The sequence below is a fragment of the Sinocyclocheilus anshuiensis genome, unplaced genomic scaffold, assembly GCF_001515605.1.
Source record: "Sinocyclocheilus anshuiensis isolate Anshui unplaced genomic scaffold, SAMN03320099.WGS_v1.1 scaffold955, whole genome shotgun sequence".
Taxonomy (NCBI): Eukaryota; Metazoa; Chordata; class Actinopteri; order Cypriniformes; family Cyprinidae; genus Sinocyclocheilus; species Sinocyclocheilus anshuiensis.
Genome location: NW_015546094.1, coordinates 407396 through 433526, shown reverse-complemented (window position 1 = coordinate 433526; position 26131 = coordinate 407396). Strand labels below are relative to the sequence as shown.

At 37.0% G+C, this 26131-nt stretch overlaps 3 protein-coding genes across 4 annotated transcripts in view; 1 reads left to right on the top strand and 2 right to left on the bottom strand.

Annotated features, from left to right (window-relative positions):
• The first annotated feature begins 14 nt into the window (after positions 1-14).
• On the top strand, positions 15-10544 carry abhd16a (abhydrolase domain containing 16A, phospholipase). The gene is made up of 20 exons (XM_016501729.1): positions 15-169; positions 1418-1474; positions 1599-1665; positions 3856-3942; positions 4125-4210; positions 4299-4372; positions 4504-4611; positions 4718-4832; positions 5720-5821; positions 6501-6564; positions 6654-6703; positions 6823-6946; positions 7042-7146; positions 7237-7300; positions 7390-7446; positions 7547-7609; positions 7691-7767; positions 8906-9004; positions 9750-9796; positions 9918-10544. The coding sequence occupies exons 1-20, from the start codon at positions 68-70 to the stop codon at positions 10005-10007; spliced, it is 1638 nt and encodes a 545-aa protein (XP_016357215.1). The 5' UTR covers positions 15-67; the 3' UTR covers positions 10008-10544.
• The window catches only part of LOC107700176 (INO80 complex subunit E-like), a 26953-nt gene continuing 10186 nt past the window's right edge, over positions 9365-26131 (bottom strand). The window contains exon 4 of the transcript XR_001635525.1: positions 9365-9376. The gene's annotated coding sequence lies outside the window, so the exon portion shown is untranslated. The remainder of the gene's footprint in view (positions 9377-26131) is intronic.
• The window catches only part of LOC107700174 (valine--tRNA ligase-like), a 29352-nt gene continuing 13897 nt past the window's right edge, over positions 10677-26131 (bottom strand). The window contains exons 1-31 of one of the 2 annotated variants that reach the window (XM_016501728.1): positions 25895-25971; positions 24879-25223; positions 24513-24656; positions 23479-23686; positions 23164-23279; positions 22973-23048; positions 22788-22888; positions 21715-21842; positions 21326-21490; positions 21124-21205; positions 20824-20943; positions 19829-19937; positions 19658-19746; positions 19484-19574; positions 19273-19397; positions 19045-19148; positions 17161-17319; positions 16995-17085; positions 16805-16910; positions 16620-16690; positions 15674-15799; positions 15366-15470; positions 15206-15274; positions 15027-15105; positions 14730-14857; positions 14426-14581; positions 14076-14294; positions 13412-13523; positions 11474-11652; positions 10996-11145; positions 10677-10886 (exon numbers count right to left, since the gene is read on the bottom strand). In XM_016501728.1, the coding sequence (XP_016357214.1) occupies positions 10818-10886; positions 10996-11145; positions 11474-11652; positions 13412-13523; positions 14076-14294; positions 14426-14581; positions 14730-14857; positions 15027-15105; positions 15206-15274; positions 15366-15470; positions 15674-15799; positions 16620-16690; positions 16805-16910; positions 16995-17085; positions 17161-17319; positions 19045-19148; positions 19273-19397; positions 19484-19574; positions 19658-19746; positions 19829-19937; positions 20824-20943; positions 21124-21205; positions 21326-21490; positions 21715-21842; positions 22788-22888; positions 22973-23048; positions 23164-23279; positions 23479-23686; positions 24513-24656; positions 24879-25223 (3822 nt within the window). In that variant the 5' untranslated portion in view covers positions 25895-25971 and the 3' untranslated portion in view covers positions 10677-10817. Of the gene's footprint in view, positions 10887-10995; positions 11146-11473; positions 11653-13411; positions 13524-14075; positions 14295-14425; positions 14582-14729; positions 14858-15026; positions 15106-15205; positions 15275-15365; positions 15471-15673; positions 15800-16619; positions 16691-16804; positions 16911-16994; positions 17086-17160; positions 17320-19044; positions 19149-19272; positions 19398-19483; positions 19575-19657; positions 19747-19828; positions 19938-20823; positions 20944-21123; positions 21206-21325; positions 21491-21714; positions 21843-22787; positions 22889-22972; positions 23049-23163; positions 23280-23478; positions 23687-24512; positions 24657-24878; positions 25272-25894; positions 25972-26131 lie in introns of those variants that run through there. The other variant, XM_016501727.1, reaches the window with a different exon arrangement.

Below are 26131 nucleotides of genomic sequence, written 5' to 3'. Positions count from 1 at the left end.
TTTTCGCATTCGCTGCTGTAGTACTTCTGATCCTCGCAGGCCGCCGTAGTTCCTGACCGAGGTGAGAATGGCCGGCTGGATGTGGCTCCGGTGCCTTTTCGGGCCCAATCTACAGCGGATCCACCGCTCACCGGACCAGACACGTACTGACGGCAGACTGCCCCGCAGGGTACGACTCTAACTTCCCCTTTAGACTGAGCCATAGCCTTAAAACACTGCCGAGATCAGTCTCGCAAGAATGTGCGGAAGTGCATTATTGCGCTATTGGCGGAGTCTCAAATCCTAGTGAGCTGCCTATCTAGACAGCATTTGATCATATGCGATTTGATTTGATTTGATCGGAACGGAACGTTCGGAATAAGTTCAAATGATGTCCTAAAACACTGTCTAGATAGGCAGCTCGCTCGGTTTTGAGACACATCCATTGACAGAGAGCTGTTTGCTAACTGAAGAGAGCTTATCTCTTATGGTCGAGTGACAGAGCAGTCCATCGGTCATGAGGAGCACAACCATAACAACACTATTATCGCACACATGCGTCGAATTATTGCGTTTCTGTTTGGGTTAGACATCTGACATTTGTCATTGCTATGAATCATACTTAGACTGTTGCAATAATAACTGAATAATGAGTAAAATGGTGGTAATCTTTCTTTTACCCTCTTCACAGAGAAACAGTAGTCTCACACATGAATCTACCCTTTAAAATACCAAGGAACCTTTTTGATTTTACTACTGTAATTTATACTGTAGGCTCTCCCTCAAAAATAATTTATTTGTTTGTTTAACATTGTATTGGCTAAAACTAAATAGAGACTGACAGATATTTTTGTAACCATCTATATTTATCTAAATGTTTTCATGTCTAGTCATTTTTTCCCTTTGTTTCCGTTTGCTTACTTTTAATTCTAATTACATTATTTATACATATACTTCACAGATATTTAACTGTAGCAAATTTGTGTCGAAATAAATAGCATAAATATTAGGCTACAACTGTAAAAACACAATATGGATTTTGACTTTTTATAACAATAAGAATAACAGCAGCAATAATGATACTCTAGTACTACTAGAGTCTACTAGTTGTCATGGGATATAAATTAAAAAGTTTCTTTTCATGTGTTTATGTGAATCTTAAAATGCTTTCTTGTGGAATGAATGGTTTTTATGTGAAAAAGAATGCATACAAACAACCAAACAATAAATTACAGTGAACCTTTGAAGAGTAGATATGCGAGAATATTGGTACATTGTATCCATCAAACCTATTTTTGGTCTGTATCTAATACCAAGTGACCACAGGTTTTTTGTAACAATATCTGTGGTATTAATAAATATAGAAACTATGGTCACCATGGCAAACTTTTGTTAAGATACATCAAACTCATAACTGGCGTTTCTTTGTCTTATGTAGGGCTGGAATTATCAGCCCAGAGGTTTGGAGAGACACACAGACAGCATCCTCGGTTGGGTATGTGATCACAGTTTCATTGCACGTTTTCCTGCAGTTGGTGTAGTGACCAAATGTTAAAAAAAGAAACAGCCCAAAGGTTTTGTAATGTGAAGTTTAATCACTGTCATGTGTTGTCCTTCAGGCCTCAGTGCTGTGGTCTCTGTCCTACTACAGTTCTCCACTGCTCCTCTGTTATCTCTATAGGAAAGGTAAAATACAAATACAGCATCATATAACCACAAACCTATTTGTTTATGTGCTAAAATTGTAATTCTACTGTCCAATACACCTACAGGTAAAAGTGTATTATACATACACTAATACACTTTTATTTTTCTTCTTGTTTCCATTTTGTTACTATGTAAATAATTAGTGCTGTCAAATGATTAATCGCATCCAAAATAAAAGTTTTTGTTTACATATGTATGTGTTCTGTGTATATTTATTGTGTATATATAAATACACATGCATGTATATAATCAAGAAAAATTTATAAATTTATGCATGTAAATATTTAAAAAAATGTATACTGTGTGTGTATTTATATATACATAATAAATATACACAGTACACATACATATATTATGTAAACAAAAACTTTTATTTTGGATGCGATTAATCATTTAACAGCACTATAAATAATATACCAAATATTGTCCGTTTCTGCATGCAGATCTTAATGTTATTGCATAAGCAGTTGTTGATTGGTTCAGTCTTAATGTTACATTCAGCAGGTGTAATCATATCATATGAGTCACAGGCTAATGCTCTCACAGTAGTGCTGTATGTATTTTTAGTCCGGTTCATAAGAGGTTTTAGACCTGAAGAGCTCTGATATTCAGGTTGTGAATGAGCTGTGCTGTACTGAATGAGCTCTTTTACATCATGACTAAGGTATGATCTTGTTTAATTTGAGCATTGGAATAGCTGAATCAAAGATGTTATGGTGCAAGTGTAATATTAAGGTACATAGAATGCAATTCAAATACTGTAGTTTAATGTTAAATCCAGTATGATGTAGTTATGTGATCATGGTTGTATTGTATATCTTATTGATATTATGGCATCAGTGGAGATTGTCTTTGCTGTTCTCTTGCGCAAGAGAGTCTGTGCCTTACAAAGATGTGGTTAATGGCATTCTGTAATAATTGTGTTATTAAATGACAATCAAGCACTGCTAACTGTATTTGATATTGTTAGGTTATGATGATACGTTACATGATGGATTCTATCTGCAGATTAAATTCATTACTGACCAGTGACACTAATAACAAGATAACTGATTTTTTCTGCTGCCCCAGATGAGCCAGTATTTCCACATTTTTCCACCGTGAAAAAAACTGATATGTATTATTTTTAAGTCCAAATCAGAAACCCAAGCAGTGATATTCATGATGTATTATTTGTGCCATAGACTCCACTGTTTGAGAACAAGAGAAAAAAGTTGGACCCCTAATGCCCAGTGTTAGATTTTTGCTAAACATATAAAAATATTGACATTTATATATCTGTTCAAACTTTCATTAAATGTAACCCTTTTACCACTACTAGACATATATGTGACCCTGGACCACAAAACCAGTCATAAGGGTCAATTTTTCAAAATTGAGATTTATACATCATCTGAAAGCTGAATAAATAAGCTTTCCATTGATGTATGGTTTGTTATGATAGGACAATATTTTGCCGAGATACAACTATTTGAAAATCTGGAATCTGAGGGTGCAAAAAAATCAAAATATTGAGAAAATCACCTTTAAAGTTGTCCAAATTAAGTCCTTAGCAATGCATATTACTAATCAAAAATTAAGTTTTGATATATTTACAGTAGGAAATTTACAAAATATCTTCATGGAACATGATCTTCACTTAATATCCTAATGATTTTTGGCATAAAAGAAAAATCAATCATTCTGACACATACTATGTGGTTTTGGCTATTGCTACAAATATATCCCAGCGACTTAAGACTGGTTTTGTGGTCCAGGGTCACATATTAATAAAAACATAATAAAACATACAAATAACATTAGCAAGGTTTATGTGAAGTTTTTACATGCACGTAGTGAAAATGAGGTATTATTTAAGGCTAATTTATATGAAGGCTGTGATAACACATCTATAATGTAAATCCATAACAGCTATCACAACCACAAACATTGATGATGATGATGAAAAAATGATGGCATGTGTTGGTCTACACATCTACACATAAAATAATCTGAATTCAACTCCCAAAACAACATTTCAAATCTCAGAAAACAAAATATTTCCGTTTGCATGACTCTTTCACGTCTGGCCATTCGTGTTGAGCCTTGACTAAGATTTATGAATGAATAATTAATAATGTGGTGAGGTATTGCGTGCTGTTGATCAGAGAGGATTATTATATGTTGTAGGGTACATCTGCAGCAGTAAGCTGGCTCCTCTCAGTCAGTATGTTGGCACAGCACTGGTCTGTCTGATAGGAGTGTCCTGTCTGAGAGGTGACAATATTTTACTTCCATTGTATGTTTATTAGTAGTGTTGGTCTGTTTAATTACCATACTTTTGCAGTTGATATTTGTACTTTAATTACATTAACTCTGTTGTAAACTAACATTTAATACAGCTGTAGGTGCAACATGATTTGCGCTTGTTTGTGTTTTTACCACTGTGCTGTTGTTAGGTTGGGTACGCTGGAGAAACCCAGAGTACCTTCAGTTCATCTCCATACTGGAGGAAACCAGGAAGAACCACACTCCTAACAGCAAGGTGAGATGGCAGCAGTGCCATAGGAACCTTCCCATGGAGCTTTGCTTTAACGAGTCCATTAAAAGAATATCGATTCTGTCCCATTCAGAAAAAACTTGCATGTTTTGACTTCGACTTCAAACACTGGCCTGTAGATTTCAGCTGGAAAGAAATCAGTAGTCCGTAAGTAAAGCTTGTTTCTCTCTTTCTCTTAGTCTTTGCGTTTTAGAGGGGTTTGCTTTAATTGGGTATCATCGGCTAGCTCTAGAGATGTGTGCATGTTTCTAATGTTCTTGCACTTCCTCTGTCTGCAGGAAGCTGTCTAAAGGTGGCGTGTCCCTGCTGAGGCCGGAGCCGAAACACAGAGGAGCAGCAGACAGTGTGCTAAATTCAGTTCGCACACTACCATGCCACATCTTGAGGTAAGAGTGTGTGATAATACATTGACTTTATTGTTAGGGTTGTACAGATGCATAGGTTTAGATTAGAGGTCACTAGCATAGGTTCTCATATGTGTGTTTTGTGTAGTTATCTGATAGTGCACTCGTTCGGCCGGAGGATGCTGTACCCGGGCTCAGTGGGTCTGCTGCAGAAGGCCATGAGACCCATGTTACAGCAGGGCCAGGCCAGACTCGTAGAAGAGGTAACACACATACAAGTACAAACCCATACTACAGTACAACACATTCAAATCACTTCTCAGGAAAACATGTAGCTTCTCACGTTATGAACTCCCATGCTAATGGAAATATCAGGGATTTAAAAAAAGACATAAATTAGCAATAAAAAAAACATTAAGAACTAAAATGAAAAATTATCTTGAATTTGAATTTTATGAGTGAAATCTTTGTTAAAGAATTTTTTTCTTGTTCAGTCATTTTTTGCAGAAAATGCCATTAAACAGCATTTTATATGTAGGTTACTTATGTGATTGTATTATCCAAAAAATCCATTTGAGAGTTACCGTACCTTTGGTCTTAATTATAATTACACTGAAAATGCATAATTACTGTACACTTTCTATATAGTTGTCAATTTCTTTGAAAAATATTTAGAAATCCCTTATTCAGTACCTTGTGTTTTTGAAATGATTTTGAAAATGTCTCTTATGCTCATCAAGGCTGCATTTAAAATACAGTAAAACAGTAATGCATAAAAATACATACAAACAGTAATATTTTAAGAAAATAGAACAATTTAAAATAACTGTTTTTTTTATTTTAACATATTTTAAAATGTAATTTATTCCTGTGATGGCAAAGCTGAATTTTCAGCATCATTACTCCAAGTGTTCAGTTGTGTTACTTAATATTTCTGCTGCTTAATATTTTTGCGGAAACTGTTATTTCAGGATTTTTCAATTAATAGAAGTTAAATGGGAATCTTTTGTAACATTATAAATGACTTTCCTTTTGATCAGTTGAATGAATCCTTGCTAAATAAAAGTACTAATTTATTTGATAAAAAATCACACAGACTCCAGTATATACTGTATATGGAAATTCATAGATTATTTGTGTTTATGTTCAGTATGACGGTCAGCGGAACAAACTGGTGGCTTGTGATGGGAATGAGATTGACACCATGTTTGTGGACCGGAGGAAAGATGGAGGACGAGCCGGAAAAACTCTGGTAAGAATGTTTATAGTGTGAAGTAGGGCTGTGCAATATATCGAAATATCGCAAATGTACATATCGCAATATGCATATCGCTACAGCTTGCAATATTTGGGGCCATGAACAAAAGACAAAGAGAAAATCACTCACTGCTCTTACCTAAATAACTTTTGTAGCTATAATAATAATCAGTGCATATTGAATTCAAAGAGTAAATACTAAGCAGTGTTTTATTTTTCCTTTTTATTATTCAGTTCCTAAACTCATGTTAAAATGATTACACTAATGTTAAAATGACATTTTTATGTAATGCTCGAGTAAAACAAAGTGTACGCAATCACAAGGAATTTGTTGTGGTTTTACAGGAACTCTTGGTACATACATACATGCATACATACAAATAACCATATATATATATATGACAAGATAGTTATAGAAGTTCACAGAACTGACTCAGCAACAGCTGAGTAAAACTGTTTCATCTGAGCATGTGGCACTTTAAGCATTATCGTATCGAATATCGCATTATTTAATGAGTTATCGCATATCGCATTTTTCTTCAAAATCGCACAGCCCTAGTGTGAAGTAAATGTACCACTACAACAGAGCAGAAGAAACCATACTAGAGGAGCTTCACGGAACGAAGTAGTATATTGAAATAACGTATTATATACTGATATAATGTGCATCACAGGTGATCTGCTGTGAAGGAAACGCAGGATTCTATGAGGTCGGCTGCATGAACACACCACTGGAAGGTAAATGTTTGTGGCTCAATGTGTCTGTGTTATATTTTATTTTACATTACATTAAAGCACTAGATGCATGTCAAACTGTTTCCTCTCAGGTGGATATTCAGTGTTGGGCTGGAATCACCCAGGGTTTGGCGGCAGTACAGTAAGTCAACATCACACTGACCTTGGCATAACAGCACACAATTAATGACACAAGGAATGTAAGATTCGTATGTGTTTTATCCAAAATGTAAAATGGTTGGAAACCTCTGTGTTTTTCAGGGAGTTCCATTTCCTCAAAATGAGGCCAATGCGATGGATGTCGTCATTCAGTTTGCCGTGCACAAACTGGGCTTCCAGTTGAGTGACATTATTGTGTACGCCTGGTCAATAGGGGGCTTCACAGGTAAACAATCCCACACCAGCCATCAGAAAACACTGATCCACAACAGAAAAAAAGGATTCATTTGTTTTCCTTCTTAATGTGCTGCTCTATTTTAGCCAGTTGGGCTGTGATGTCTTACCCAGAGATCCGAGCTCTGGTTCTAGATGCCTCATTTGATGACCTTTTACCACTTGCGCTAAAGGTCATGCCTGAAAGCTGGAGTGAGTGCTTTGTTCTTTTCATCTCTACTCGGTTTTTGAACGAGTGACCTAAAAAATGAACGAACGAATGGGTTTGTTCCCATTCCGCAGGACCCTTGGTCACCCATACAGTGAGGCAGTACATGAACCTGAACAATGATGAACAGCTCTGCAAGTTAGTCACCTTTATTATGATTTATTTAAAAGTAAAAACAAAATGTTAACAGTATGAGCTTCATCTAAATACGTTTGCTCTCATTTCAGGTACCAGGGACCAGTGTTATTGATCAGAAGAACCAAAGATGAAATCATCACTACCACGTGAGTTATCCAGGACACAGATGAACACACACTGATGCTTGCGAAGGCAAACGTGAATTGTTGTTGATGTCGACATGGCATGTGTTATGTTTTGATACAGGGGTCCAGAAGACATCATGTCTAACAGAGGGAATGACCTGTTGCTCAAACTACTCCAGTACAGGTCAGACACAGATCACACCAACTGCTTCATCTGGTTCTGCTCTGTCGGTTGCTTTCATCTCTCTTTCTCTGTGTCTCTCAGGTATCCTAAAGTCATGACAGAGGACGCTCTCAGGGCAGTCAGGCAGTGGCTCGCAGCAGGGACACAGATTGAAGAAGGTGTGCTTTTATAGTGAATTCATTTTAAAGGGATAGTTCAGCCAAAAAGGAAAAGACCTTCATTCATCTTCAGAACACAAATTAAGATATGTTTGATGAAATCCAAGAGCTTTCTGACCCTGCATAGACAGCAATGCAACTGACACATTCAAGGCCCAGAAAGGTTGTAAGGACATCATTAAAATAGTCCATGTCATTATTTTTGTTTTCTTTGCACACAAAAAAGAATTTCGTAGCTTTATAAAATTAAGGTTGAACCCCTGATGTCACATGGATATGAACTGCACATGGATATAAGTAATATAGATTATTAATCTTAATGTTAAAATGAATAATAATAATAATATTATTAACTAATTAATTTTTATTCTCTTGGTCATTATTGAAAAAGAATATTTTATGTAAAATATTAATATTAACATATTTTTTCTTCCTTAATATCTGAGGTCGATTATGTTAATAAAAAAAAAAAATTCTAATTCAAATTTAATTTCTCTTTTTCTGTACTATGTGGCATATGCCTGAAATGTAGCATCTAAAACCCTGATTTATAGTTTTAGTGTATTTTTATTTATTTTAACAGTGTTTTTCAAACTGGGTTCCAAGGAGTGCAAAAGTTTAGAGAAAAGTGTAAAAATGAATAAGTAATATCAGTTCAAATATACAGAATTGATGACATTACGGTTTCATTTTGCTTTGTAAAGACTGGTCAAAAATCATGAGATTAATCTCAGTTGACAGCCATATTTTCTTTCATGTTTGCACATCCGACATTAATCGTTAATAGTAGATAGAAAACAGATAGTGTCTGTTTAATATAAACAAAAAATTTTCCAGATAATTTTTCATGTATTTATTATATTTTTATTTTGTACAATAGAAATGTAGTCTTTATACTGTACATAAATATAGCTGTCTTTTTATATTTCCAGAAGGGGTTCCCTTGCAAGAGGATAATTATTTGGGCATCAGAAAGTTTGAAAACCCCTGAATTAGCATATTGGCCATAGCACTGGTTATGAACTCTAATATGAAAAGTATTATGATGTAGTCGGTATCTGTTCTGCTTTCTCTGTTTAATTTGGCTCTATTAAGCAGAATGTGTAAAAGTGCGTAATTTTTTTCCTCTGTTCCTCAGAATCTGTGTACACGGGCTATGAGGTGGATGATGATTGGTGCTTGTCTGTGCTGCAGTCCTATCAGACAGACAGAGAGCCCCTGTTCCCCTGGAGTGTTGGTACGTGCTTCAAACACAGTAGCCATGCTCACGTCCAGAACTTAAAGGGGTCATATGATGCTGCTAAAAAGAACATTATTTTGTGTATTTGGTGTAATGAAATGTGTTTGTGGTTTAAGGTTCAAAGTGATTGGCCAGCTATCCAGTGTGTTGTGATTGGCCGAATACCTCAAGCGTGTGACGGAAATGTTACTCCCCTTACTATATTGTGATGATGCCCTGTCAGGCCGGAGCGATGATTCAAAAACATGAAAACCCATTGTAAACAAGGCATTTGTTGCATCCAGTGGGGACATAATTATGGATTATAATAACTTGTACTGTCTTTTTACGCGTTGCGTTGCATCGCGCCGCGTAAACATAAAACCATGTCTGTATTTGCTATCGGAGAAATGAACAACAAGTGCTACTCTACACTGCCCAAAACTCGCGTTTGAATCATCAGTGGCAAATCCTTTAAATATGAAAACGTACTTACAGTCTGTGAGTCAGAACAGCCGGCATTGTAGTGTAACGTTACTCTCCCAGGATCAGGAATCAGTCCTCCTTATCTATTCACGAACAGCTTGTAACACTCCAAAGAGAAAGGAAAACTTGAAATCGCATCATATGACCCCTTTAAATGGGCTGGTGTGATAGAAACGAGAAAGTTCAGCAGTGACTTCCATCACTATGGCTACAGTTTCTGCTTAAAACAGACAAACATTTGACTGTTGGTGATCTGATCTTCTGTCTTTTGTTTCAGGTGAAGACATGACACTCGAGGGCAGAAGGCAGCTTGCTCTATTCTTGGTATGTTACAAAAATAACAGCGTATACCCAGTAAATAAAAATGCTACTCTTTCTCTCTCTCTCTATATAATATAATACTGTTTAAAGGTCATCAATCTAACATGACTTTCCTCTCTTTCAGGCACGAAAGTATATGCGAAACTTTGACACGACACACTGCACTCCACTCCCTATTTCTGAGTTCAGGCCTCCCTGGAAACTAAAGCACTGATGAGACGAACAGGAAGAGAGCGCCAGAGGTCAAAGGGAATCACACACCGGTACATTTGAGTCAGTTCTGTGGGGCGGTGTTTAGAATTAGTCGTTTGTTTAAATGTGACAGGGTTACTCGTTTATGTTTGTTCGCATGGTTTGATAAGAGACATTTTAAATTATTGGCTGTGCTCTGCCTCCATCGCAGTGGGTATTTAACATGAAGATCGGAAAGTGTTGATGCTCAGGTTTGTCGTCACTCTCGTGGCGTTTGTTTCTTTTGAGAGACTCTCAGTGACGGGACTCAAAGATCTCTTGCCTCTTTTTCAGCGTGTATTCATTTTTATCCTCTATTTTGTGGAGCACTGTAATTATGAACAAATCGTATCGTAAAAATGTTCTGAATGTTATATTACATATGAATATTAAATAAAACCAGGGGATACTTTTTTTGTGGTTGGGTTCCTCTATGTCTTCAATCGTCATTATGTGTGGTTGACACAAAATAAAAGTTTCTTATTTGAAAGCTATATTGAAATGGTACAGTTGTTTTTTGAAATTATGAACAAGCATTGCTGATATGCTGTATATTATGTTAACTTTATAAACAGTTTACATACATTTGTGTATGTATATATATAGTGAGCTTGGTGACTTTATAATACAATTACACTACAGAGAAAATTCATAATTTTCCATCTAAGGTTGATGTTTATTCAAGCTTCCCCACATTATTGTTCAGTAGGCAGGACTGACATACATTAGACAGAGAGAACAAAAGAATGGAAAAATTCATAAATTATAGAAAACACATGATGAAGAAGAGTTGTTATATCATCTTTCTGAAGTTCTCGATGGCTTCATTCACTTTTTGCAGTTCTGTTTCATTCTGCCTTAGCTGGAAAAAAAATTAAAATGTTGCACTTTTCTTCAAGACAAGCAACTGCCGAAAACTGTCATTTAAGACCATTTTCTCAGACAAATTGCTTCCCCTCCATCCCACTTACCTTCTCAGCATCTGCCTCCTGCACTTTAACAGGAACTTTCTCCTTGTAGTCGTTCTTGGCCATCTTTTCCTTCATCTTTTCCATCTGTTTCTCCAGCTCCCCTTTCTTTGCTGTCAGTTTAGTGACCTCCTTTTCCAAATCAATCAAACCCTGATTCGCAGAAAAGGATTTAGAAACCGGCATGTTTACAGACACAGAAAGCTCATTACACTCATTAAAATGTGACGCTGTAGGAGGGGGAAATTAATTCTTGACACAATGCCAAACCAGATGATTGGGTGCTGAGAATGTGTTGATGTTATTTTTAGAGAATCAAATTTAAATAAATACTTTTATCTCCTCATTTCCGGTTGATTATATTAATGAATGTATTTGGCAGCTGTGGTGGGATTATGACAACCAGAATAAAACTCCTTCAGGTGTATTAGTGTAAGTCAAAATGCTTTGGTCATGAAACAACATTCTCGAAGACTTTTACCTTCAGCATGAGGTGAACAGTGCATTTATCGGAGGCGATGGCCACCGCACAGCCTTGTGGGATAGTGCTGTCGCCCCCCACAACTGGGTAAATAGCCTGAGAGTAAGACAGCGTCTGGATCTGAAGACTGTATGTCTGGACCAGAGCAGCAGTATCAGAGTCTATGCACTGCAGATAACCTGACACAGAGCGATAAAACAGCCACGAGTTACACATCTGCTAATAAAAATCTGAAATAATCCAAAGACTGAGGTTCTCGCACGTTAATACCATATGGTCAGTAGGTTGTGTGTAAACCTCAACGTGTGTGTGATATGGGTAATATTGAGACTAGGGATGCACCAACTTTTGCCTCTTGTGATTCTGTAATGAAGCTCATGAACTACACAACTGTTGTGCAACATGTTTATATTACATTAAAATAAAAATATTAAAAATACCTTTTAATATATTTCAAAATAATGCATTATATTTTCTTAAATATTTACTATAATCATTATTTTTCTTTTTCTTTTTTTAGAAAAAAAAAACTTTCTATTGATCAAAGAATCCTACAAGAATGTATCATGTTTTCAACAAAAAAAGATATTAAAGGGATAGTTCGCCCAAAAATGAAAATTCTGTCATTAATTACTCACCCTCATGTCGTTCCAAACCCGTAAAACCTCCGTTCATCTTCAGAACACAAATTAATATATTTTTGATGAATTCTGAGAGCTCTCTGACCCTCCCATATACAGCGTTAAAATAATCCATGTGACATCGGGGGTTCAACCGTAATTTTACGAAGCTACGAGAATAGTATATTATATATATAATTTGTACGCAAAGAAAACAGAAATAACGACTTTATTCAACAATTCGTCTCCTCCATGTTACCCTATAGCGCCATTTTGGAGAATATCTGCTGGACGTAAACAACGTATGCTATTCTGTGTCAGCTGCACCACACTGATACGTTGTTTTCGTTCAAATCAAAGCGTAAATAAACGTAGAAAACGTATCCGTGTGGTGTGGCTGACACTGAACAGCATATGCTGTTTACGTTCAGTGGATACTCTTTAAAATGGCACAACGGTGACGCGGAGACGATGAATTGTTGAATAAAGTCGTTATTTCTGTTTTCTTCGCGTAAAAAAATAATCTCGTAGCTTCGTAAAATTACGGTTGAACCTCTGATGTCACATGGATTATTTTACCGATCTCCTTGCTACGTTTCTGAACCTTGATCCTGTTAATTACATTGCTGTCTATGGGAAGGTCAGAGAGCTCTCAGAATGCATAAAAAATATCTTAATTTGTGTTCCGAAGATGAACGGAGGTCTTGCGGGTTTAGAACGACTAAATTAGTGACAGAATTTTCATTTTTGGGCGAACTATCCCTTTAAGCAGGACAACTGTTTTCAACACTGATAATAAGAAATGTTTCTTGAGCAGCAAATCAGCATATTAAAATGATTTCTGAAGGTTCCTATGACACCAAAGACTGGAGTAGTGGCTGCTTTGCCATCATAGGAATAAATGATATTTTAAAATACATTAGAAAACTTTTTTTTTTAACTGGAATAATATTTCACAATATTCTGCTGCATTTAAAAACACTGCCAACCCCAAACATTTGAACAGTAATGTACATGGCCATTATTACAATTCTATACTATTGTGTCTTAATAAACTAAAAATACAACGCTAAGAAAAATGTAAAAAAAAAAATCAATCAAATATCTGTTATTGACTAATAAAAATAAAATGAATATCAGATGACAACCAACAAATATTGCACTCATTTTTTATGACAATCCAGCATTTGATTTGGATCAGTCACATCTGTTTAAAATGGTCCATATACCAATATTGACCAACGCTTCGGATCAGTGCATCCCTAGCTGAATCTAGTCAGTTTGAAATGAGTGTGCAGTGTACTGTGTGAGGTCTCACAGTCAGCGCGGGTCTTGGTCAGGTTATAATCGGCCCTGAGTGATCGGATGGTTTTGACCACAGACATGACAAACTCCATCTGACGGTCGATGTCCTCGCTGTGCCAACAGAACTACAAACAATCAAAACACACCATTTACACCAGAACCTACCACAGAATGCATTTTGTTCAGACAACATCCTCTCTCTGCTCTTCTTTTCATTAAAACTTTAAAGTACCAAAGGTTATTTTTAATCTAGTCACCTTCACATTCCACTACACTGCCTCAATGAATGATGAAAAATGATCCAGGATAAAACTCGAAAAAGAGCTAATTATAGTGGGACATCAAAGACTATATCATGATTAATAGACTGTTGTTGTTGTTTTTTTCATTTAGGTTGGTTCTCTGTGTGATTTTGCCCCCTTCTGACCAGACAATTCTTGTTACAATAACCAGCAAGTAGTACTTGATATGTGTAGGTGACATCATGAACACATCACTGTCCTGACTTTCTACTGACTACACACTCAAATCCACCTGACATTTCATTGGCTGAGTTAAACCACATGGGCAGCATGATGATTGCGTCCTGACACTCTTTATTAGAATAGAATAACATTTTTACCAGCCTAGATACTAGAAAACACTGCCATTACGCTTGACCTTTGACCTCTGCTCACCTCTGATGTTTCTGGATAAGGTGTGACACAGATGCTGGAAGTGCTGTCCTGAGCAAGTCTTCTTGGCAACCGCTGGAAGAGCTCTTCAGTCACAAAAGGCATGAGGGGAGACAGGAGGCGGAGTCCCACCTCCAAACAGGTGTAGAGAGTCTGTCTGCAGATGTCCGCTTGCTTTTGTCCCTCAGAGTCTGTCCTGCTCAACACCGGCTTCACACTCTCCTACAACGGCAGAAAAAAAACTCAAATTTAACAAATTCCCCTCCAAAAATCTTATTGGATAATGTCTTATTTAGAAATGTGTGTGTATTATACAAATGAAGAGGTCAAACGTAAATGTGTGAATTCATTACCAGATAGACATCGCAGAGCTCGTACAGCCAGAAATTGTAGATGGCAGTGGTGATTGCGGGAAAATCGTAGGCCTGAAATCCGCTATCACACAGGGCTACTGCTGCGCTCAGACGGGACAGAATCCAGCGGTCAGACACACTTTCACTGCCACACAGCTGAGAGACACAGAATCACATGTTAAACGGAGAGGGAAATCAACCCACAATACACCACAGAGTAGCTGTTCGCAAGTACTGAACATAGTTAGCATGTCCTGACACATCCTCCATCTATCTATCACTTCCTCCTGTCCATCTCTCTCACCTGAGCTTTCTTCCAGGGCACAAATCCCTCCCCCAGAGTCCTCATGGCAAACTTCACTGCGTTCCACAGCTTGTTACAGAAATGCCTGTATCCCAGAATCCTGTTCACATCCAGATTAATGTCTCGGCCTGGGAGAAATAAACAAAAACGCACATAATGCTTTATGTAACCGTGTACCTTATATCTTAAACTAATCTAAAAGGCGCTTCAATGCTATATTTGTTAAGTACACTAATAAATTCACAATGAATAACATTGTGAAAACTACTATTTGTCTAATACTGTAAAATTTTTTGCCTTGACTGGTGTAAGCACACAGAGCAAATCGGAGCGCATCAGTCCCGCATTCTGGAATTCCACTGGGATAGTCGGATTTCTACAGAGCGGACACAAACAGAATAGAATAGAAAAGCATTCCAGCAACTAAGGGTACAATAACAAAAGATTTCAAGAAATCTCAAGAAAGCGGGTTTTACCTGTCCCTGTCTGGCCTTCTCAATCTCCAGAGGGTCAAGATTGCTGTCTGTGAGCTGAGCATGAAGACCCTACACACACACACACCTCAAATTCATTTTGCTCAATAACACCTTATGTAGCCACGTGGTGTTGCTGGAAGAGCTGTTGTTGTTTATTTACCTCCAGTGATATGCCAGTGATGACGTCCAGAGGGTCGATGACGTTACCGAGAGACTTGCTCATTTTCCTGCCATGGGCGTCCCGTACCACTGCATGCAGGTACACCTGAACAAACACGTCAGGTTTATACCACAAGTTACGAAACACAAGTTAGTCTAGCTCTCACTGCAGTGACACAGCTTGATACATCTGAGAGCAAGTTCGGCAGTTTGACAGACACTCACTTTGAAATTTTGTAGCTCCAGGAGCTCCAAAAATAAAATATAGAAGATATTTAATATAAAACACACACACATCAACACACCCACCTCTTTGAAAGGTAGTTTTCCAGTGAGCTTGAGGCCCATCATGACCATACGAGCCACCCAGAAGAACAGGATATCATGGCCCGTCTCTAACAGTGTGCCTGGGTAGAAGACTCTCAGATCCTCTGACTAACACACATATATTGCAAAATTACATAATCAGTAAGTCTAGGTATTGAAAATATGACATAAGACATATTGTCAAGATTTTGACAATATGAGATAACAGCACCCAGGGACCCCAACACAAAGAAACTAGACTTTTTTCTCTTTGTAATATATTGCTTATGTAATCATAATATATAATTTGAAATGTAACTATAATATTTTATGTTGTGTATCATATATCTATCTAATAAATAAATAAATAAATATATATATATATATATATTAGGGCTGCACGATAAATCGCATGCGATATTTAACTCGCATCTTATCAGTAAAGCCGGTTCTGTAATCAGCGGTAAATCTCCATCACCTGCCGGCTTTCACATTGAGCAGCATTAACTACACAGAGCCGTTGTTCACTGACAGCCCTAATATATATATATATATATATATATATAATACAGTGCAGCAATATCATATTTCATAATATCATATTTTAAATAACTCATATCTTATTTCATATTTAAAAATGTACAATTAAATAAAAAGTACAAACAAAAAATAAGTAAATCTGGTATTAGGCAAGTTTTTAAAAAATCTGGTATTCTAAAGTAATGCAAAATTTTGTACAATTTTAAATAAAAACAACAATAAATAAAATAAAATTAACAATAAAATAAATTAAAATAAATCTAGAATTACAAAGATCAGTTCTAGACCTAGTTCCGCACATTTAGACTGAGTTTAAACTAAATACTGCCATTGCAGTCTTACATACTGCTTAGCGACGTGTGTGTGTGTGTGTGTGTGTGTGTGTGTGTGTGTTGTATTAACATCTGACCTCAGTGGGCCAGCCAAAGATGGAGAAAGGGAAGATCCCTGAGGAGAACCAAGTGTCCAACACATCCTCATCTGAAACACAGACGAAGATGCTTTATTGACGCCAGGGGTAAATACTGACATAAACAAAACAGGAGGATAAAACGACTCCGTTGTAATCAGAGCATGTGTATGTAAGACTCGTACCCTGGCGCAGAGAGATTTTGTCTGCAGTGACATTGAAGCGTTTGGCAGCTTTTTCTCTGGCTTCCTCCTCTGATCTCCCACTGACCCAATAATGTCCGTCCACATCCTAAGCACAGAAAACAACATCTTAATTCCCACCAATTGTGTGTATCCAGTGCATAAACAGCAAGCTGCATTTGGCTGTGCGCACCTCGCCTGGTTTGACTGACGGATCATTCACAGTCACAAAGTATGCTGGTATCCTGTGACCCCACCACAACTGCCGTGAGATGCACCAGTCCCTGAAACCCAAAAAGCATTACCACACACAGAAAAGACTCCAGCAGAGAACAGCTGGCCTGAGATAGACGGGTCACCTGATGTTGTCCATCCAGTTGAACCAGGTTTTGAGGTGGTGGTCAGGGATGATCTTGAGCTCTCCGTTTCTGACGACATCTGCGGCCTGCTTTCCCATTTCTCTGCAGTCCACGTACCACTGAGGCTTCAGAAGAGGCTCCACTATGTCCTTAGAACGGCTGAGAAACACATACTCAAAACCTTTAGACATGTTAATATAACAGACATGTTATAACATACAGACATGTTATGTCTATTCCAGGATTAGATGGCATTTAAACAAATTATGAATAAATTGGAATACATTTTTTATAAATTACAACTCATTTAATTGTAATTATTATACAATGGGTTGAATTTTTATGTAGCTTTGTTGGTCTACAGATGAAAATGTCAGGCAACCTATCCATGTTTGCCTCTGCATAATTGGGCTAGCTTCTATCAGAAGGAGACAGATGAATTAGCACCAAAATACCCTATTTTGTCTTGGATATGCAGACAAAAAGGGAATTTTTTTTTCTTATTCAAAAGCTGAGTATATATATTTTGCTAAACTAACTAAAGATGACACACAATCGTTCAAAAGTTTGGGATCAGCAAGATTGTTTTAAAGAGATACTTTTATTCTGAAAGGATGCATTAAATTGATCAAAACAGACAGTAAAGACATTTATAAGGTTACAAAAAAATCTATATTTCACTATATTGCTGTTTTTATTCTTACTGACCCCAACATTTTGAACAGCAGTGTATTGCTTTTAAAATATAAAAAAAAAACCTGTGTACAACATTTCAGTCAAAGAACTTTATCAGGTATTTTTAAAAACTGTTCGATCAAACGTTATATTTATAGTATAAACTAGTAACTAGCAAGATTACTGTTTTGTGGTGAAGAGTACTTTGTTATTGTATGGCAGCTTTAAAGGGATAGTTCACCCAAAAATGAAAATTTGATGTTTACCTGCTTACATGTAGGTGTCTTTGTTTCTTCAGTAGATGCGGCTCGTGATGATACATTGATGTGTAAAGACACAAAACGATCGGTCTGTGCAAGAAACTGAACAGTGTATCTACAATCTCAATTAGAAGTGTCAATAATCCATTTGAGAGATAGGTGGCTGTAATGCACTTATAAGTCTGCGATCCGCCATAAAGCAAGAAGAAGAAGAAGACGCGTCAAGCGCCTGCTGTTGAGACAGTTCGGACATTGCAGTAAATCAGAGGTAAAAAACGATATAAATACTGTTCAGTTTCTTGCACAGACCGATCGTTTCGTGTCTTTACACATCAATGTATCGTCACGAGCCGCAGGGTTTAATTTGGTTTTGTTTGTGTATGTTTTTTTGACTCTCAAAGCCGTGATTCCCATTCACTTCCATTATAAGACTGACAGACTGCAACGGTTTGAGTTAAAAATCTTCGTTTGTGTTCTACTTAAGAAACAAAGTCACCTACATCTTGGATGCCCTGGGGGTAAGCAGATAAACATACAATTTTCATTTTTGGGTGAACTATCCCTTTAACAATGTACTTTTAAAAATTGCATAATTTCTTCCTCTTTAAAAAGTTGTTTTTTTTCTCATGAATTTTCAACTGGGGATCTTGCATTGTTTACTTTTGTTATTCCACAAGGAGGCACTTGCGCACCTGTGGTTCACATCTAGTGATAAATACATGTTTGGGTGTCACTTTCGAAGTCATTGCTTGTAAAACACAATTGTATCATTTTATTTTTTTTAGTTTATGCTTTAAGTACAATGTTGTTTATAAAGATAAATAAAGATTTTCAAGTCATATGACAGTTTGGAAACATTTTCAATTCTGTTTCCACTGGCAGTACTGTGTCCTACCTGTCCATGACCACCTAGGTAAATTAAGGAGTTGAGTGGGAGTTAGTGTCTAACCTGCAGACAGGCACCACCATGGGATTGTCTTTGACCTCCTTAAACTGGCCTAAGTCTTTCAGAGCCTGGAGCACAGCTTTCCTCGCCTCAAAGCGCTTCATTCCCTAAAACACCAGAGAAATGCAGATTATTCAAAGAACAATTAATCAGTCTACCGTCATGTTTGTGGCAAGATTAAAATACCTGGAGTAAACAGCGTAAAATATATCACAGTACGTGTGTGCCTACCAGGAATGGAGGAGGAACATTGATGAGGAGGCCATTTTCATCTAGGATGTTGATGAAGGGCAGTTTGTGTCTCTCTCCCACCTCATAATCATTATGATCATGAGCAGGAGTGATCTTCACAGCACCTGAACAACGACACCATATTGCAGACACGGCCCAGAGAAAGACAATCTTACAGAAAATAACTTTCTGTCCTTGAAACATTTATTACCTGTTCCAAAGTTCATATCCACAAAGTCATCAAACACAATGGGCATCTTTCTGTCACAGAATGGGTGAACAACCATCTTTCCTTTGAGATGCTGGACAGAAAAGAAGCTTTCAGTTAACTTGACTCAAACGTTTTCAGACAAACAGAATTTTGAGAAGAAAACTTTTGTGTCACCTGATATCTGGAGTCATTAGGGTGGACGGCAACAGCTGTGTCTCCAAGCATCGTCTCAATACGGGTGGTGGCCACTACCACCTCCTCATCTGCAGGAGAACATTTCATTTTAAACACATCTGTATATCTCCTCAGTGCATCTAACCTCTCTTCTCCAGACTCAACTCTCACCTGATCCTTCGACTCTGTAAGAGAAGGACACCAGCACTCCAAACTCAACCTTCTCTTTATAACCTGGCACAGGAAGAAGAGTTCGCCCTGCCAGCTCCTTTTTATCGACCTGGAACACAAAACTCATCACGTGACCTCAGTAAAAAGAGACTTGGAGACTGTTAGTGAAGATGTCATTTCAGTCATCAGCCACTTTCCCACATGCCCACCACGACTCATGTGTGTAATGCTGCTGATGCAGGAGCCGGCATTCTTTTTGTGTATTTTTGTTTTCTTTGTGCACAAAAAATATTCTCTTAGCTTCATAAAATTACAGTTGAACCACTGATGTCACATGGACTATTTTAACAATGTGCTTACCACCTTTCTGGGCCTCGAACGTGTCAGTTGTGTTGCTGTCTATGGAGAGTCAGAAAGCTCTCGGATTTCATCAAAAATATCTTAATCTGTGTCCCGAAGACGAATGAAGGTCGTGAACGACATGAGAGTGAGTAATTAATGACAGAATTTTCATTTTTGGGTGAACTATGCCACTAAATGGATCACAAGCGACAGTAAAGAAAATTACAATGCTACAAAATATTTCTATTTCAAATAAATGCTGTTTTTAATTTTATATTCATCAAAGAATCCTGAATTTAAAAAAAATCACTGTTTCCACAAAAATACATTTTTTACAATAACTCCTTAAAATGCAGCTTTGCCATCACAAGAATACATTACATTTTAATATATATTAAAACAGTAATACTATTAAATTGTAATAATATTTCACAATACTATTTTTAAACCGAAAGAATGTTTTACTGTAGTTTACCACATAAATGCAGTCCTGGTGAGCATAAGAGACTTGTTTCAAATATATTTTAAAAAATCGTACAAACCCCAAACTTTCTGAACGTTAGTGGCAGTGGATGAGTTTTCCCACACATTTAATCACAGATAGGAGTGACTAACATTGAAATGTCAAAGTTTGCATGCAGATATGAACATACTTCTATGTCAGAGATGGCAGAGTTGAGGGTGCAGGACCAGTTGACGAGTCTCTTGCTCCTGTAGATCACACCCTCCTCATGCATACGTATAAAAGCCTCCTGGACTGCATACGACAGTTTCTGCAAGCAGACAGTTTTACACATGATTACAGACTAGCCATCATTCCTTAATGACACTTTAATGCCAAGTAGCGCACAGCTGGTTAACAGCAACCAGACTTTCCAGATGTCATTTAACACCTGAATTGTTTCATTAAAGTGCATCCCAAGGCATGTTTGGGTTTTGAGCACTGTACTCACATCATCCATGGTAAAACAAGCTCTGTCCCAGTCCAGAGAAGAACCCAGCTTCTTCAGCTGGTGATAGATGCGATCTCCCTTTCTGTTCAACACCGAAAGGAAGAGAAATTTGTTCATATAATTGGAGCTAAATTAATTATTTATAGATCTAATGGAATTATCAATCTCCATTCCAGAATTCTCCTCAACCTCTCACACTCACTCGTTCTTCCACTTCCAGACCTCCTGGATGAAGTTCCCTCTCCCGAGATCGTGTCTGGTCATCTTTTGCTCTCTCATCAGTTTCTTCTCCACCACCACCTGTGTGGCGATACCAGCGTGATCACAGCCGGGATTCCACAGTGTGGTCTCTCCTCTCATCCTGTGCCTGCATCATCACACCAAAGCAAACCCATTGCACACATCATTACTTTTGACGCATGATGTCATAGCTCACTCCTCAACTGTAATTTATGATATTGGGCCTATGCTTTATTAACAATAACATGCCTGTCTATTTTTTAATTACTGCATAACAAAGTTAATATTATGGCTTATAACTAATATTTATAACAATTATGTTAATTATTTATAACAATTATGACTGGTTACCATCTTGTCAGGCAATCCTGAATAGCATTGGTCAAGGCGTGACCAAGGTGGAGGGATCCGGTTACATTAGGTGGAGGAATACACATCATGAACACTCCACGTGGGTTTGGCTCACTCACATTCTTCCTCTGGAAGCAGAAATATAATTCAAAACATGTACACTAGTACCATTCAAAAGTTTGGGGTCGGTAGGATTTTTTAAAATGTTTTTAAAATAAGTCTTTCATGCTCACCAAAGGCTGTGTTTATTTTCTCAAATACAGTAATATTGTGCAATAGTATTACTATTTAAAAGAACAGCTTTCTATTTGAATATATTTGAAAATGCAATTTATTCACGTGATAGCAAAGCTGAATTTTCAGCAGACATTACTCCAGTCTTCAGTGTCACATTACCCTTTAGAAATCATTCTAATATGCCGATTCTTTCTTATTATTAATGTTAAAAACAGCTGTGCTGCTTAATATATTTGTGGAAACCATTATACATTTTACCAGTATTCCTTGATAAACAGGAAGTTGAAATGAACAGCATTTTTTTTTTAAATAGAAATCTTCTGTTTTTATAAACAGTATAAATATCTTTACTGTCACTTTTGATCCATTTTAAAGGGATAGTTCACCCAAAAATGAAAATTCTGTCATTAATTACTCACCCTCATGTCGTTCCAAACCTGTAAGACCTCCGTTCATCTTCAGAACACAAATTAAGATATTTTTGATGAATTACGAGAGCTCTCTGACCCTCCCATAGACAGCATTAAAATAATCCATGTGACATCAGTGGTTCAACCGTAATTTTACGAAGCTACGAAAGCTCTCGGAATTCATCAAAAATATCTTAATTTGTGTTCTGAAGATGAACGGAGGTCTTACAGGTTTGGAACGACATGAGGGTGAGTAATTAATGACAGAATTTTCATTTTTTTGGTGAACTATCCCTTAAATCATTCCTTGCTGAATAAAATACTAATTTATTTTATCACTCTTACTGACCCTAAACTTTTGAATGATAGTGTACCTACAGTGTCTCGGGATGAACCAAAATACTTTTGATTATTTTTATGTCATACCCCATATTCAGGCTTGAAGAAACCCTGTTTCTCCCACCAGGAGTACCAGGCCGCTTCCACATACTGAGGACTGTAAGAATCAGGCAGAGGACTCAAGACATCTGAAACACATGAAGTGAGACACACAAGACGTTACATGACACATCTGAAAAATACAATTACTGCTAATGGAAGCAAAAACGCACCTTTTTTCTCTCCAGGCGGCGTGGGGATGTTGTAGGTAATCACATCCAGTTCCTTCTTCTCAGGTTTGGCCTTTTTCTGTTGGAGTAAACAGTTGGCAACAATACAATATGGCAACTAAGTTCAGCTGTCTGTCTATCTCTGTTTGTGTCAGCATTATTAAGAGAATAAGATGCTGAGATCATCACTCTACCTCAGTCTGAGGCTGCATCTTCTTCTTCTCTTCCATCTCTTTCTTCTGTTGAAACTTTTCCATCTTTTCTCGCTTCTTGGCCTCTTTCTTCAGCTGAGCCTCTGTTTTAGGAGGACCTGAGAATAACAAGGAAACCGATACAAACAAATCCTTCAGACAACTCCTAAAAGCCATTCAGACTGTGATAAGATAAAATCTATATGAAGTTACAAGAACATATCAGCTGATGTTTTAATCTACTAGTTTATAATCATTTTAAAATAGACACAATACACTATTCCTAAATACCATTCTTCAAATCACACACATCCTTACCGTTAGCAGGTGTGCCGTCGGGTGTAGCCGCTTCAGAAGCAGCAGTTGCTGTGGCATTGACAGCAGCGCTGGGTTTGGGTGTCACAGGCACCATTTTCTCACACAGTGAGATTTTACCCAGCACCTTCAGGAACTGTGGCTGGTTCACACAAGTATTATACCATCTTGTCGCATTCACCAATGACTTCCTGTCTGCAGGCTCCAATGCCTTCAAAGGAAACAAACATACTAATAATCAGGAATCAATCATTTTTGACAACAATTACAACAAATTAAATATAAATGTAATACCTGTATAATTATAGAACTAAAACTACTAAAAATCATTGACTTTTTTATTCATTGATTTTTGATAATTGATTCATTAATTGAAACAAAGCTAAAATAAACTAAATATTACACACACAAAAAAAAAAAAAAAAAAAAAAAAAAAAAAAAAAAAAAAAAAAAAAAAAAAAAAAAAAAAAAAAAAAAACACACATTTAAAAACTTTAGAAAATTAGAAATGTTGGCCTTGGCATCTTACTGAAATAAATTTAAATTGAAGTACTAAAATTGCAAAAGTGTAAAAAAATAAAAATAAAGCCACAAAGAAATATATATATATAAACAGAAATCTATATACAAAACCACATAAATCAACTAAAACAGATATTTAAAAACCTTTTTCAAAATATTAATAAACTATGAAGGTATTTAAAATAACACTAAAATAACACTAATCGGGGGTGCGTTTCCTGCCTGACTTTCTTCTATTAAACCAAAAAATTAAAAATGTCTTTTTGCCTATACAATGAAACTCAATGGCATGCAATATTGTTTTCGGATTCCACTGACTTTCATTGTATGGCCAAAACAGTTCGAACATACTTCAAAACGTCTTCTTTGTTCCACAGAAGAAAGAAATACATACAGGTCTGGAATGGCATGAAGTATGATGGGGAGTAAATGATGACAGATCTTAAATATTTCTAATAATACAACCTGTTATAATAAAAGAGTTAAAGTGGTCAAGCATACAGATGTGTACTCACATATTTAAACGGCAGGAGTGCTGCCACAGCAACAGCTATATCCGCCAAAGTCACACCCTCTCCTACAAGGAACGTCCGCAGCACTAAAGTCTCATCTAGAGCTTTGAGAACACGCAGCAGCTCTGCTTTGGAACTCTGCTGGAGCTAAAATTAAAGATCAATTGATATTACATCAAAAGTAATAATAAAAAATAGTGCAGAATTTCTTTTTATTTAACTAAATAAAAAGGTCTAAAAACGAGGTGCTGTGTACATGGAATGTGTTTTTTGCTGGCTATCAATCAACACATGACACACACTGACAATCAGAGCATCAGGTGATAATGCATTCTGATCATATATGGGCCTATACAGACAAATACATACCTTCTTATCAACCCCCATGATCCCCAGCAGAGGGAATGTCACAGCACAGGCCACCGGCATCAGCTCGTTCTCAGCAAAGCTCAGCCATTGCCAGACCTGACTCTCCTGCTTCTTATCACTGCCTGTCCGGTTGCCCGCTGCTGCCAGATACCAGCTCACAGCATTAGCACCGGTGAGCACGGTGCCCCCCGAACCAGCTAAGACCAGTGCAGGACGAGATCTGGCCACCTCAGCCGGAGGGTCCTCATGGACGATTTGTGGAGGAGATGGACAGAATTCAGCAGCGATCAAGGGCAACAAACTCCTGAAGTCATCAGGGTGGGAAGAGATGTATAGAGTGTCCATCTGACAGAGAGATATGAGAGCCATGTCAATTAATAATTCCTTTTTTTTCTTCGGAAAATAAAGGAATATTTTGCAAAACTCTCTTAAATTAAAAAAAAAATTGTAGGCCTATTTAATTTCTACAGTTTTGCATACGTTCCAAAGACTGCTATATCAGTGATGTTCCACCACAAAGCCTTGATACGGAAATGAAAGCTAAAGTGTTAGAATAATGTGTGTCAATATTCTTTGTCAAGTAACAAAACCTTTAAGACATTCATATTTACAACTATTGCATATCACACTTTTGCTTTTTTTAAATATTTAATTTTGTTACCCAAGTCTCGTCACTTTTGTTTTAACTGCAAATGACAAATAAACTGTACTTCACTATACTCTGTCAGATCATATGTAGAAAATGATCTCACTGAATTAAGATGCCCTTAAGTAATTGTATTCATTTTAAGATCGCGATAAACCCTTTTACTCAGTAATCTTTTTATGTTTATATTATAATGTAATGCTGGCATAATAACTTGAGTATTTTGACGTAAATATAGACCGGCTAATTGGCTAAACGCATGATCTGTTTATTTCAGCAGAGCTATGACTGCAAAAGTCAAGAAATTACATATAACACACACTTTCGGTTGTATCTGTTAAAGTCTTGTTGAATATCAGTAGTAACTCACCTGTAGGCAGCAGTGGGGAAACGTCAGCCTAAATCCAGCATGCAAAGGATCCAGTACTTTTTAAGCGCTGCCGTAAAGTGATGTAACCGGTCGTAAAGCGCATCCGTCTGACGCAATAAATAAAGACTACAGTGTCCGATAGAGGCACTATGAGCTACAATTGCACTCAACGTTATGATGTAAGCCACTGGAAATGAGAACTGATGGGCAATGTACAAATTAAACAATGGAAAGATT

Excerpts from the sequence above, each read along its gene's own strand:
- abhd16a (XM_016501729.1), top strand. The coding sequence starts at position 68 with ATGGCCGGCTGGATGTGGCTCCGGTGCCTTTTCGGGCCCAATCTACAG. Across the intron at positions 170-1,417 it reads ACGGCAGACTGCCCCGCAGG|GGCTGGAATTATCAGCCCAG; the intron begins GTACGACTCTAA and ends TGTCTTATGTAG. Across the intron at positions 1,475-1,598 it reads CAGACAGCATCCTCGGTTGG|GCCTCAGTGCTGTGGTCTCT; the intron begins GTATGTGATCAC and ends GTTGTCCTTCAG.